At 54.5% G+C, this 12076-nt stretch overlaps 1 protein-coding gene across 3 annotated transcripts in view; it reads right to left on the bottom strand.

Moving 5' to 3' along the window:
- Positions 1–3517: 3517 nt before the first annotated feature.
- Plekhm1 (pleckstrin homology and RUN domain containing M1) overlaps positions 3518–12076 on the bottom strand; it is a 42648-nt gene continuing 34089 nt past the window's right edge. For 2 of the 3 annotated variants that reach the window (XM_048364947.1, XM_048364948.1), the window contains exons 8-12: positions 11570–11715; positions 7758–7951; positions 4948–5011; positions 4433–4590; positions 3518–3730 (exon numbers count right to left, since the gene is read on the bottom strand). In XM_048364947.1, the coding sequence (XP_048220904.1) occupies positions 3619–3730; positions 4433–4590; positions 4948–5011; positions 7758–7951; positions 11570–11715 (674 nt within the window). In that variant the 3' untranslated portion in view covers positions 3518–3618. The remainder of the gene's footprint in view (positions 3731–4432; positions 4591–4947; positions 5012–7757; positions 7952–11569; positions 11716–12076) is intronic. The other variant, XM_048364951.1, reaches the window with a different exon arrangement.

Consider the following 12076-nt stretch of genomic DNA (forward strand, 5'->3'; position numbering starts at 1 on the left):
GACAATCCCCGGTGTCCCGGCTTCCTGTCCCCTCTGGGCCGGGCCAGCGCCCCAGGACTAGAGACGCCACCCTTCCCCCTGCACATCCCGGGATCATGGGCCACACCTGGCTGTCTCCTGGGAGGAGGAGGCAGCTGGAGGGGCGGGCGGGGGGCGGGGGCGGCGATGGCAGTCTCCCACTAACTTCTCCAGGCCATATTAGCCTCGCGTTCTAAGCTCCCTCCATCTTAGTAGGGGAGGGGAGCCACCCCCCTTAGTTGGCAAGGTAAGCTCTGAGCGGCCTCCTGGGGTCCGATCCTGAAAGAAGTTCCAGGCCCCTCCACTTTGGAGGTCTTTGGGAATGATCAGCCTCCAGGGAAGGCCGACTTCACCCTCTGGTTTGCATTTGTGCTTCTCCAGTGGAAGAGAAGCCCAGCCCCAGTGGACTGGGCTCCAGGCTAGTGTGTGTCCTCACCCAGACATCCCCTGAGGAGGGCCGAGGGTTTGTTTGGCTAGGATCTGACTAGTCATAGTCTTGAGCCAGCTCCCTGGGAGCTGGCCACTGGTGGCCAGTGAGACTGCATTGTGCTGGGTGTCTCGTGTGAGTCTGACTCACCGTGGGCTCTTAAAGCCCACCAGGGAAGGCCCGTGGCATCCTCTTCTGCCCACCTCATGCATCCTTCTCCACTGCCTCTAGTGCTCTAGCAAACAGGCAGGCAGTAGCTGGTAGTGTTTATGGTCCTTGCCTGGGGTCCAGCAAGTCTGATGCCCAGTGGTGCTAGGTGTGCCTCCTATCTGGATCTCCTGTATTGCCTGCTTGCTTAATGGGCTTGCTGGAAAGATTAAATGAGATGCACTAACCACAAGGCTGTTAGGTGGAAACACTGTTATGTAGTTACCACCATTGTTATTGTCATTATGGGAGAGTCTCCAAATGGCCTGTCCTCCTCTAGGCACAAGGGGAAGTGACTTCAGAGGCTCTTCCGCCAAGGATGGCGCAGATGCCTCAGCCTGCCCTTCACTGGGCCTGCCTCCTCCAGGTCCTGTCCCCACCCACCTCCTTTCCTCATGGCTACCACCTGTGGCACCAAAGACATGGAAATCCTTTGGGAGAAGCTGGGGTGGGGTGGGGTTTACCAGATGGACAGGAGTTAGCTACATACAGGCTAGAAGGGGTCTTAAACAGCAGGAAGCTGGGTGTGAAGGTTTTTTCTGTCTCACTTTCTTGCAATCTGATTCCCCAGGAATTAGTCTATTTCCTTCTTTTGTTCTTCCATGGACAGTAGGGGGCTTCCTCCTATAGGCCCCTGGGCTTCTCTTTGAAGCCTGCAGCCAAGTAAGGGCCATAAGCCCTGATTCTAGGTTTGCTCAATAATCCATTCTTTGAGCCCTGTCTCCCATACTTCTGTATTTTCACAGGGGACTTGTGTTGGGGTCATTCAAGACACAGGAAGAGAAGCCATGGGTGAAGCTACTTCAGTTGTTACAGATAAGGGTATGAGAATAAGACTCCTTGACCCCCCCCCAGCCCCACCCCAGAGGACGCTGACCCCTTGGGGGCTTGCTCACTCTCACCGACTTGGCCACTCCTAACATACAAGCTTTCCACCTACAAGTGTATGCCTCCAGCCCCAGAGATCTCCTCCCATTTCCCAGTGACTAACAGGTAGGCGTGTGGGCTACCAGATGCTTTCTGATAGCTGGTTATCTCCCCCACAGCAGTGGGGTTAGGATTCAGAAGCCAGACAACAATTAGAAGATCAGATCTTTACTGAAAAAACGTCACTCAAAAATCACACAGCAGCAGTTCCTTCAACACATTGCAAAGCGCTTCTCAGGGCCGAGCCCCATTCATTAGAAAGTTTATTGCATAAAGTGTCATTCTAAAAATAGTGTGGACCCTACTGAGGGTCACTCGAGCTTTCCTCTGGAGACGCAGGGTCAAGTGGACTCACCTGACAGCAGTAGCAGCTTGTTGGTAATGGGGAGAGGGCCAGCTCTAAAGCTCTGAGTCCCAGGGGTGGGAGGAGGCCCCAGGTATCAGAGCCTCCTGCTGCTTCCTGGGGAAGCTTATGGAATGTACTCAGGCCCAAGGCCCATCCCAGGCCACACGCTTGCCTGCTCAGGGACCTGGGGCAACGAGGCTGTGATCAAGCTGTGTTTTGGGGGAAGGCATTAATGCTGGGGGTGCAGACCCGCTTTGGGGTTCAGGTTCAGGAAGCTTTGGCATTCAGGGCGCTGGTGTGCATCACCTTCCACGAAGGAGACAAGAGGAGCACACTGGTGTGGCAGCGTCTGCTACCTGCCTGCCACCCCCTCTGCTCTATTGCACAATTCCTGCAGCTCTGTGCGGAGAGCAGGTGACTCAGCAGCCCGTTCACCTCGGGGAGGGCGGGGGAGGGCTCATCTCCTGACAGTGACAGGCAGAGCTTCTCGCTAGAGGTTCCACTCCAAGCTCCAGTGCAGTGGATGGCCAGAGGGTCGGCTAGGTCCAGGAGAGGAGAGGAAGGCAGCAGAGAACATGTCTCCTGTGCCCCCATGGGCCTCGAGGGTCTGAACATCACCTTGAGAATAATTCCAGGCTCCCATCACCAGGCCCCCTTAAAAGGCAATCCTTCTATGGCCGCGTTCTGCTGGCAGGTCCAGGACCTGGGAGCTCATGGCTTTGCGAGGCCAACTTCCACAGGGGTCTTCTCACAAGTCCATGCACAGCTCAGCAGCAGAAAGACAGCAGGGGACCTGGCAGCCACGGCACCGGAGGCCATCCCCTGGCCTGGGCTCAGCCAGGCAGAGATGGCCCTGAGAACCGGCCTGAGGTGGGCCTTGCTGTCTGTGGAGCAGTAAGGAGGGTGTGGCGTGAGGGCGGGCAAGGTGAATGCCTTCCCGGAACCAGGGAAGGCTCAAAGTGCTCACAGTGCTTGTTGGGACCATTTCCTTGCTTCTGTCACAGCTGTGACCCAAGGCCAGAGAAGAGCCAGGGGCCTCTGATGCTGAGGGGGGAGGGCATTTCGGGTGCGGAGTGTGGGAACAGGGAGGGGGTGGGCATCAGGACTGACCCCGTCCTACCAGATGGGCAGTTTGGCACATGGCACTGGTGCTGTTGGCAGGGGTAAAGGAAAGGCACGGGTCCGCAGACTAGCCCTGTCCCACATGGCCTGGTTGCCTGGCCCCCTGGCCTGCCTCCAGGCCTGGTGTGGCATTGCCCATCTGCTCAGGGTGGGAAGGCCTGGGGTTTCTTGTATAGGGTGAAGAATAAAAAAATATTTTCTGTTGAAACATAAAGGGGGGAAAAAAAACACCTTAAAAAACGAGGCCTTTGAATCAGGAATGTAGAAGTGACAATGTTCCCCCAAGTCTCCAGTGTATGAATTCCCTTAATGGAGGTGTCATGCCAGCTAGGTGAGCTGGGCCTGATGGAAGACTCGCTTTGGCCCAGGCAGGGGTCTTGGGGGTATCCCTGCCTGAGGAGCAGAGGGTCATGGGAGCCAGGGAGTCCTTGGGCTTCCTGGCCTTTCTCTGGGAGGCCCATGCTCTGGGCACGCCCGAGGGTCTTCCGCACGGGGGAGACAAGTGGAACCCAGCTGGTGGCCCAGCCAGCTGCAGCTCCCGCAGCCTAGGGTGGATCAGGACACCTTGGGGTTAGGTGAGACTGTTCTGTTCCTGATACTTGCGACGGCGGGCACAGCGGGGGCAGCCCTTCCTCATTCCGTCCTGGCAGCTCTGGTGGAAGACAGTCTTGCACTCAGCACACCTGGGGGGAGAGCAGCGAGCACTGCTGGTACCAGTTGGGCAAGATGTGCCCTGTGACTGGGCTGGCCAGAGCTCTGGCAGCTTTGCTGCCAGTGGCCTGTGTCCCCATGCCTTATCCTTCGGCCTTTGCAAAAAGCTGCTTCACACAATGCAGCCCATAAGCTGATACTGTGTCCCACTCCACCATGATCCTCAGATCTCAGCCTCTTGAGCAGAGAAGATGACAAGTGTAAGCCACCAGCACCTGATCCTACTTAATTTCCCACCCATCTTTACAATACAGTTCCAACAACAGATGCCTCCTGAAGTCTGGCCAGAAGACCTACTGAGGGTGAATGAATGCCTACACCTACAGAAGGGGAATGGCTGCTCCAGCCATTCCCCTTGCAACCAAGGAGGCTGGGTGCACGTTTCCATTTGGAGGCTTCTGCTAATGAGCAGTAACTGTGGAGAAAAGAAAGATGGAGTGCCCATTCTACCCGGCCTTGTGCTCGTGCACCTTCCTCATTCCATTCATGGACAGGGCCTCTGCCCAGGGCTAGCATGGCCTTTTGTCTACAGCAACAGGGAAGAGGAGGAGGAGTCCTACAAGCCCAGAGAATGGACGGTTCTCTCGCACTGGCACAGAGTGGATGTTCAAGTGTGTCCCTGTACAGCAGCGAGGCCCGGCATTAGGTGGGCCCTTCAGGTGGGCCCTCCGTACCTGACAGTGGTGTCGAACTCAAAGGGGAAGATGATGTCATGATGGTGGCAGATCTGGCAGATGAAGCCCCGCTGGGTGCACAGGTTGCAGTGGTAGACGTGCTGGGAAGCAAACTCGATCAGGGCCTTGAGGAACCCTTCGTAGACCCCTTCTGCGATCTGAAGGGGGAAGTGCAGGTGGACTTTAGGTGACTATACTGTGGGTGCCCCAGGGCCCTACTTGAGAACCCTTCCGATCTAAGGAGCCGTGTCAAGCTGTGCCCTGAGGTCGCTGGGGTGTGGGCATTGCCCTTCTTGTACTGGGAACCTGGGGTCTGCTAGAGGCCTGGGCCCACCACTGCTCTGGAGGTTGGGGCAGTAGGAAGGCTCACTGTGAGGTGTGGACAGCTGATGTCTATGGTCTGGCCTCAGTAAATTACAACTACTCTTTCCCCCCTTTCCCCCCACCCCGTGATTTCTCCAGGAATGAGACCCTGTAGAGGAGCCTGGGGGGTTGGGAGAGCAAGGTTTGCTCACCTGTTGGAGGTCAGTAACACTAAACTTGTGAGGAGACTCCAAGAGATAATTCCTGTGGTTGAGCCTGCAAAGCAAACACAAGCGCTTCTCAGAAGGGCTCCCGAGGCCTGGGCCTGCCTGCATTGTTTGCCTTCTGCCCTTAGCATGGCTATGCAGCCAGAAAGCCTTGGGTTCCCAGGCAGGTAAGAGTGCCAGCCAGTGCCGGTGCTCCCAGCTGGCAGGACCTCTCTGAACCTCAGGTGTCCTCTCCTGAGAAACGGGTGTTGGGGACTGAATCATTTATTGAAGGCATTTGGCATGGTGCCCAGCACATAGTAACTGCATGACTAATAATGAGGATGAATGTGGACCCTTGGTACCAGGAACCGGGCCGACAGCCTGATGTGTGTTCATTCACCTGATCCCCACAGCAGCTCTAGAGGCTGGTTTTACTGTAGCCCTCATTTTGAGAAAATGAGGAAACAGGGAGGTTAAGTAATTTGCCCAAGGTCACACAGTTGATTCACAGTCAAAGCTGAAGTTTGAACACAGGAATCTGGCTTCCAGGTTATAATTGAATCACTGCCACAAATCCATTACCAGGGATAGTGCTGGGACAGAAATAGCCACTGTCCTCTGGCAGCCCTTGGTTTGGATGAAGGACAGACATTCAAGTATTTGGTTTCTGTGCTTGGCGAGAGGACTTAAGTGTTCTAGGTAGAGCAGATCTCATTTCTTAGGTGGTGGGGGAGGGGCAGAGTGCAAGCCAGGCTGTCAGCGGTGCCCTGGTTCCCATTATACCACTGGCAGGGCCCTGGGGACACATCCTGAGTGATGGAGAGGGAACGCCTGCAGACCAGGGTTCTGCCACAGCACCCTGCGGAGGGGGCTGTGTGTCTGGGTGGTATGGGGGGTTCAGGTGCTCTAAGTCAGAGGGAGCTTGGAAATCTGTGCCTGGATGCCCCAGCATCTGGGACAGAACGGTGCTAGTACCTGGTAGGTAGCTGGAACAAGGTATGGCCAAGCCAAGGGCTACAGCTGTGGTCTAAGCACAGTCCAGTGTGAGACAGAGGTGGTGAAGCCCACAAGCAGGCCACGCCGAGCACATTGGCCTGCTGCCACCAGAAGAGATCAACACGTCCCGACTTCTTTTCCCACAGCCAAGAGAGATCTGCCCATGCCACCTTAACCCTTGTCTCCCTCTCAGCCTTCCCTGCTCTGGGGAAAATGACACCAATGCTTTCCCAGGGCCCTGCTCTTGCCCACCCCGGCACCCCGTCAAAATGATCTTTCCCAAGCCCTTCAGTGGCTCTCCATGTGGGAGACGAGTCCAAAGGCCTTCAGTGCATGCACAGGACCTCTGAGCCCCGACCCCCACCCCCACAGCCAGCTGTTCCTGTGATGCCTATCTCCTACCACCACTTCCTGACACCTGGCCCTGACAACCACCGGGGACCACCTGGAGATATTTCAGCAGGCAGGGTGCTCAGAGTCCACCCTGCAGTTTCCTGGTCTACACAGGTCTAAGATCTCTGAAGGTACCAGGAGGACCATGATTTCCTGGGAGATTATACCTTCTGGCAGGGGCAGGAAGGCGCATTCTTTGGGGCCCTGGGCTGTGGAATCTCACAATGGAGAGAATTACGTCAGCCTCACTGAGAAGGGGAGGCCTAGGAACTGGCTGATACTGGGGCAGCAGAGCACCCAGAGGGCTTTCTGTTCTTCTAGGCCCTATGGAAGGGGGCCTGCTGGGTTTGGAGAGCCTTGGCTTAGCGGAGAGCAACTCCTGGCACCTCCTTGAGATCCCAGAGGACACACACTGGGCACACAGGCCTGACATGTAGAGTAGGAAGAACTGGGGGGGGGGATACCATCTCAGTGCCTGCCCCTGGGGAGTTGAGGCAGAGCGGTTTGCAAGCCCCCCTAGTCTCCAAGGATCCAGCAAAGGCAGACATGGAGTCCATGCTGGGCAGTGGGCCTGGCTCCAGCACCAAGGCCTAGCCTCTGGAGCACCCTGGAGAGCCCAGCCCATGAAAGGCCATAGCCTGGGCCAGGAGTTCCGGGCTGTGTTTGTGACAGACACAGAGGAAGCCCCTCCCTCCTTATTTTTGAAGTACTGGGGTTTGAACTCAGTGTCTTGAGCTTGGTAGGCAGGCACTCCATCACTTGAGCCACACCACCTCCGAGAGCCTCTTATTAAGTCCATCCTGAAAGCCAGTCTTGCATCCCTGAGCACAGAGGCCCTAGGCCCTGGGTAGAGGAACACACAGAGGGGCTTCCAGAAGGCCATGCTGCGGGGTGGTGGTGGGGAGAACCTGCCAAGGGCGGCAGCAAGCAGCCCAGGGGTGAGGATGGGGTGGCCCCTCCCTGCTTCCTTTCCCACTGGAGCCAAAGTTCTCCATGTGCCTTCACTGTACTTTCCTGTGTCCCATGCAGGTCACCCTCTGTGGAATCTGTTTCCCTTCTCTTCCTCTTCCTCACGCCTACTCGCTGGTCAGGTGTCACCTTGCCAGTGAGTCACTTCCTCTAGGAAGTCTTCCCCAGGTCTCCCCTAAGCTGCACCTCACAGGGCACCCTTCTCCTCTCCCCACCCTGGCTCTCTGGCTGGGCTTGCTCAGCACCGTACATACCACCTCGCCCAGTGCTCGACCAGGATGGTCTCAATAAATGTTTGTTAAATAAATGAACACACGAACAAAACTCCCATACCACTGCCAAAGAATGCGGCGATTTCACAAGCCCAGTGGGACGTTCTCCGCCCAGCCCTGGCATTCCTCCTGAGTGGAGGCCTCGCCTGGGCGCAGCAACGTGCGCATGCGCAGGTGGCTCACCTCTTGCTCAGCTCCTTCAGGGCACCGCTCCGGCAAAGGCCCAGGTAGTCCCCCAGAAGCTTCAACTGCTCCCGGCTCCTGCCGATGAGGTGCATGCGCTCCACGTGCTCATACAGTGAGGCATTCACCAGCTGCAGGTTGATGAGGGGTTGGGTCTGGATCTGTGCCAGGAACTTCAGGGCCTGCCGGCAGACCTGCAGGAACCACGTAAAAGACAGACTGTTCAGCCTGCACCTCTGGGCCCAGTACTACATTACCCATTCCCTCACGGCCTGGCAGCCCTTTCCCATGGTGGTGGCACTATCTCTCACTTTCAGGACCAGGAAAATAAGGCACAGAGAGATGAAGCCACTTGGCCAGGGTCACATAGCTCAGAAATAGTATAGTCAAGATCTTTTATGGGTGCTGCCCCCTCCATGTTGAGCTGGACGAGGTTGCTCTGGTTAAGGCACCCCCCCCTGGGCCTCACAGACCCTTTCTTCCTGTGCTTTCCTGTCGGCCCAGCCCCCTTTTCCTGTCTAAAGAAAACAGGCACTCCCCTGTGGGTCCTGATTCAGGAACCAGGTGACTCCGCTGCCATGACGCTCCGGCCACAGGAAGCTACAGAGCAGACGTGGCTTCACGAGCGAGGTTCCTGAGCGCCCTGAGCTCTTGCCAGCAGGCATGTCCAGGCTCCCATGTCTGTGTGAAGCCCGCAGATCAATTATAGCCTCTCCCAAACGACTGGCAGGGTGTGGAAGCCTGCGCTCTTAGCTCTGACCCCAATACCAGTATCAACACTGACGACTGTCAGATACTGGCCTAGAGACCTTGACCACAGTCTCTCATTTTCAGAACAACCCAAGGGCAGGGTGAGGGTAGGGAATAAAGATGACATCACCCCCACAACACAGATGAGGAAACTGAGGCTCAGAGAAGCCACAGTAGTTTATCCAACTGGCCTGTGGACAGCCAAGTGCTGAGGCCACGTCTGAAGCAGGCTGCCACGTAACTAGCGAGAAGTCTACTGCGATGTCCCCTTGTGTGCTAAGGCACTGAAGTTGAAGGTGCTGAGGTTTACTGGAGGAAAATCAGAGTGCTACCGCCTGACACGCTGAGTTCAAACTAGAAAAGAGGGGGCTGGCTGGGAAGGTGGCCTAGTGGTAGAGTGCTTGCCTAGCATGCATGAAGCTCTGGGTTCGATTCCTCAGTACCACATACACAGAAAAGGTCAGAAGTGGCACGGTGGCTCAAGTGGTAGAGCGCTAGCCTTGAGCAAAAGAAGCTCAGGGACAGTGTCCAGGTTCTGAGTTCAAGCCCCAGGACTGGCAAAAAAACAAAAACAAACCAGAAGAGAGACTGCACATCGGCTTTTGGCCGGCAGCACAGAGATGCTGCCAACTGCAGCGTGTGAGCCACACGCGATCCTGCTGCTGAGGAGTTCGTGAGGGCCGGAGGCCCCCGCTGAGGCCCACCACAGCTCCTGTCTCCAATTCACTTGTTGCGTCTGAAGGTGACCCTCAGGAGACCAGCCTCTAGTTAGGGGCCAGGGAAAAATTTGACATTCTGTCTTCCACCTCCAGCAGCAGCTCCCATCTTTCCTGGCAACTGACAGCTCATTTTCTCATGTCCTATTCTTGACGTACCAGCAGCAGCCCGGGGTAGCCCCGTGGCAACCCCCTGGTGACTTGGTTCTAACTGCTGCCTCGAGGTCCAGCACTGCTCTTCCCATGCCTCTGCCCAGATGAAACAGTGCCTGAGAATGTGCACTCACAACCACCCAGCAGCTTTCATACGGGCAGGAGCCTCACGCTTCGCAGGGCCTCTGTGCGTGGAGGACTCAGACAAAAGTAGAAATCCTAGTCTTCGGCTGATCTGCCAAGAGCCAGCTGGGCCTCGGTACCAGGAGGTCAGGCAGAGCAGCCACAGAAAACAATGTGCCCCCAAACCATGGGCCAGTAACTTCCTATTTTCAATTTTCCCGTCTTCCTCGGGGCAGTGATCTTTGAGAGCCCTAGATATTTCATGATCTCAGATGTGCCTAGAAATGTACCTTCCTAATTAGAGGAAGGAGGAGGCACAAGGATTCCACCAGTGAATGAGGAGACGATGCCACAGCAGTGCCAGGGGCCAGGAAAGAGTGAACGTGGTTTACTGCCAAAGGGTTCTTTGCGTTCTTTGATTCTGTGTTTAGTTTACTCTATGAACTTAAACACTTAATACTGAGGGTAGGGGCAGGGACAAGGTAAACAAGAGGATGGCCAAAGTGGAGCCAACTTTGGGGTTTCCCCTTCTCAAGAGTTACTTGTGCTCTGAGGGCCAAGACTGCCCAGCCTGCAGGTCCTGGGACCAAGAGAGGCTCCTTCCTCCTGTGTCTGTGTCTGCCTTAATAGAAATCTGTGCTTTGGGGAGAAAAGCAAGTTGTGTGCCACTTGACACAGACCCAACAAGTGCACTGGAGACAGGAGGTGTGATAGGCCTCAGTAGAGGCTTGCTGGCCCTCAAAAATCCAGAGAGAGAGAGAGAGAGAGAGAGAGAGAGAGAAAGAGAGAGAGGGGGGAGGAGACAGACGGAGAGAGACAGAGAGAGAGAGACATTTATGGATCTCCCCAGAGAGATGAGGAAGCCAAAAGCTAATCTGCTGATGGTGACTAGCTAAGAAAGTAGATAAGCTCAGCTAAAGAAGAGAAAAATGGAAAGACCATAGAAAATACTTTGTTCAGAAGCATTTGGTAGGCATAAAAAAGTACCCAAGATAACCTATCAAGTAAATATAGCATGTGGTAAAGCAAGATGAGCCTGGCACAATCCTAATTTTTGTAAGAAGCAGGTGCATATTTAGGTAAACGCACAGGAAAGGCTACACACAGAAATGTTAACAGTGATTACCTTTGGGTGATGACACACAATCTTAATTGATTTGTCTTTGGGCTTTTACATGTTAAACAATAACCATGTGCTATTTGTATAATGGCTGAGGCCCAGAAAAAGTGCTATTTCAAAAAAAAGAAAAAAAAAGAAAAGCCTGGTTCTGGTGGCTCACACCTGTCATTCTAGATACTCAAGAGGTTGAGATTTGAAGGGTGCAGTTTGAAGCTATCCCAGGTAGGACAGTCCAGGAGACTCATCTCCAACTAGCCACTAAAATACAGACAAACCAACAAAGCCAGAAGTAGAGCTGTAGCTCAAGTGGTAGAAAGCTAGATTTGAGCAAAAAAGCTCCAGGACAATGCTCAGACCCTGAGTTGAAGCCCAACTACAGGTACACAGGCGCACACACACACACACACACACACACACACACACACACACACACCTAACAAACCAAGAAAAGAATAACATAAGACCATTCAGCGCCATCATGTGTAGTCATGCGGCCCCATAGGGTTAGCAAAAGCAAGGCTGACTGCTCTTAGGGGTGTAGCAAGATGGCTAGCCCATCTGCGTGTCTATCCATGCATGCATCCTTCCTTCCCTCTCCCCCACCCCCATTCATCTAACTACCCATCCATCTACCAGCCCCTTGATAAATTAGATTTATTCTCTGCTAAACTTCTTACCTACCTGACCTTAAATAGTTCTGTCTGTTGATGTGCTAGTGGCCTCATATGCCTGATTGGGAACCAAAGCAGTGGTTTACAGAGCTCTGCCCAAGGCCTTTTTCCCTGGTTGTGGCGCCCCTCCACCCTCCATCACAGGGTCCAAACCAGGGGCTCTGGCCTTTCTAGAACTAAACTCTTCCAGACAGACAAACAGCAGCAGCAGAGAAGGGAGGACGCTCCTCGATACTCAGCTGTCCCTGTTGGCCATGACAGGCTGGTGGTGAGACTTACCGGGCGCTTGGTGAGGTCCCAGTTGTGGATGATCCTGGCTGGAATCACTGAAGCATCGTCTTGGTGGCAGATGTCACAGTAATAGAGGCCAGAGAAGGCACAGAGTTTGGGTCGTACAAAGGAGAAGCCGATCTGCCGGGAGCAGCCTGAGGGGATGAGAGTGGGTGAGTGGGGATGGGGGCGGGGGGCGGCTGCAAGTAATACAGAAGCTACTATGGTGGAAAAGGACTGCTAGTTAGTTTTTTCTCATAGTACAATACAAAGGACAATAATCATCACTCTTATTTCCACCACTTACCGTCAACATTCTTAATTACAACAATGTATTATTGAGAATTATTGTTGCCATTTGACCACTGAAAAAGTTGATGCTCAAAGGGTTAAGAAACCTGGCTGGAGCCAGGCATGGAGGTGCACGCCTATAATCGCAGCATCAGGAAGGCTGAGGCAGGAGAATCAACAAACAGTTCAAGGTCAGCCTGGGCTAGCTAATGAGACTGTTTTTTT

Source organism: Perognathus longimembris, chromosome 17 (assembly GCF_023159225.1).
Source record: "Perognathus longimembris pacificus isolate PPM17 chromosome 17, ASM2315922v1, whole genome shotgun sequence".
Lineage (NCBI taxonomy): Eukaryota > Metazoa > Chordata > Mammalia > Rodentia > Heteromyidae > Perognathus > Perognathus longimembris.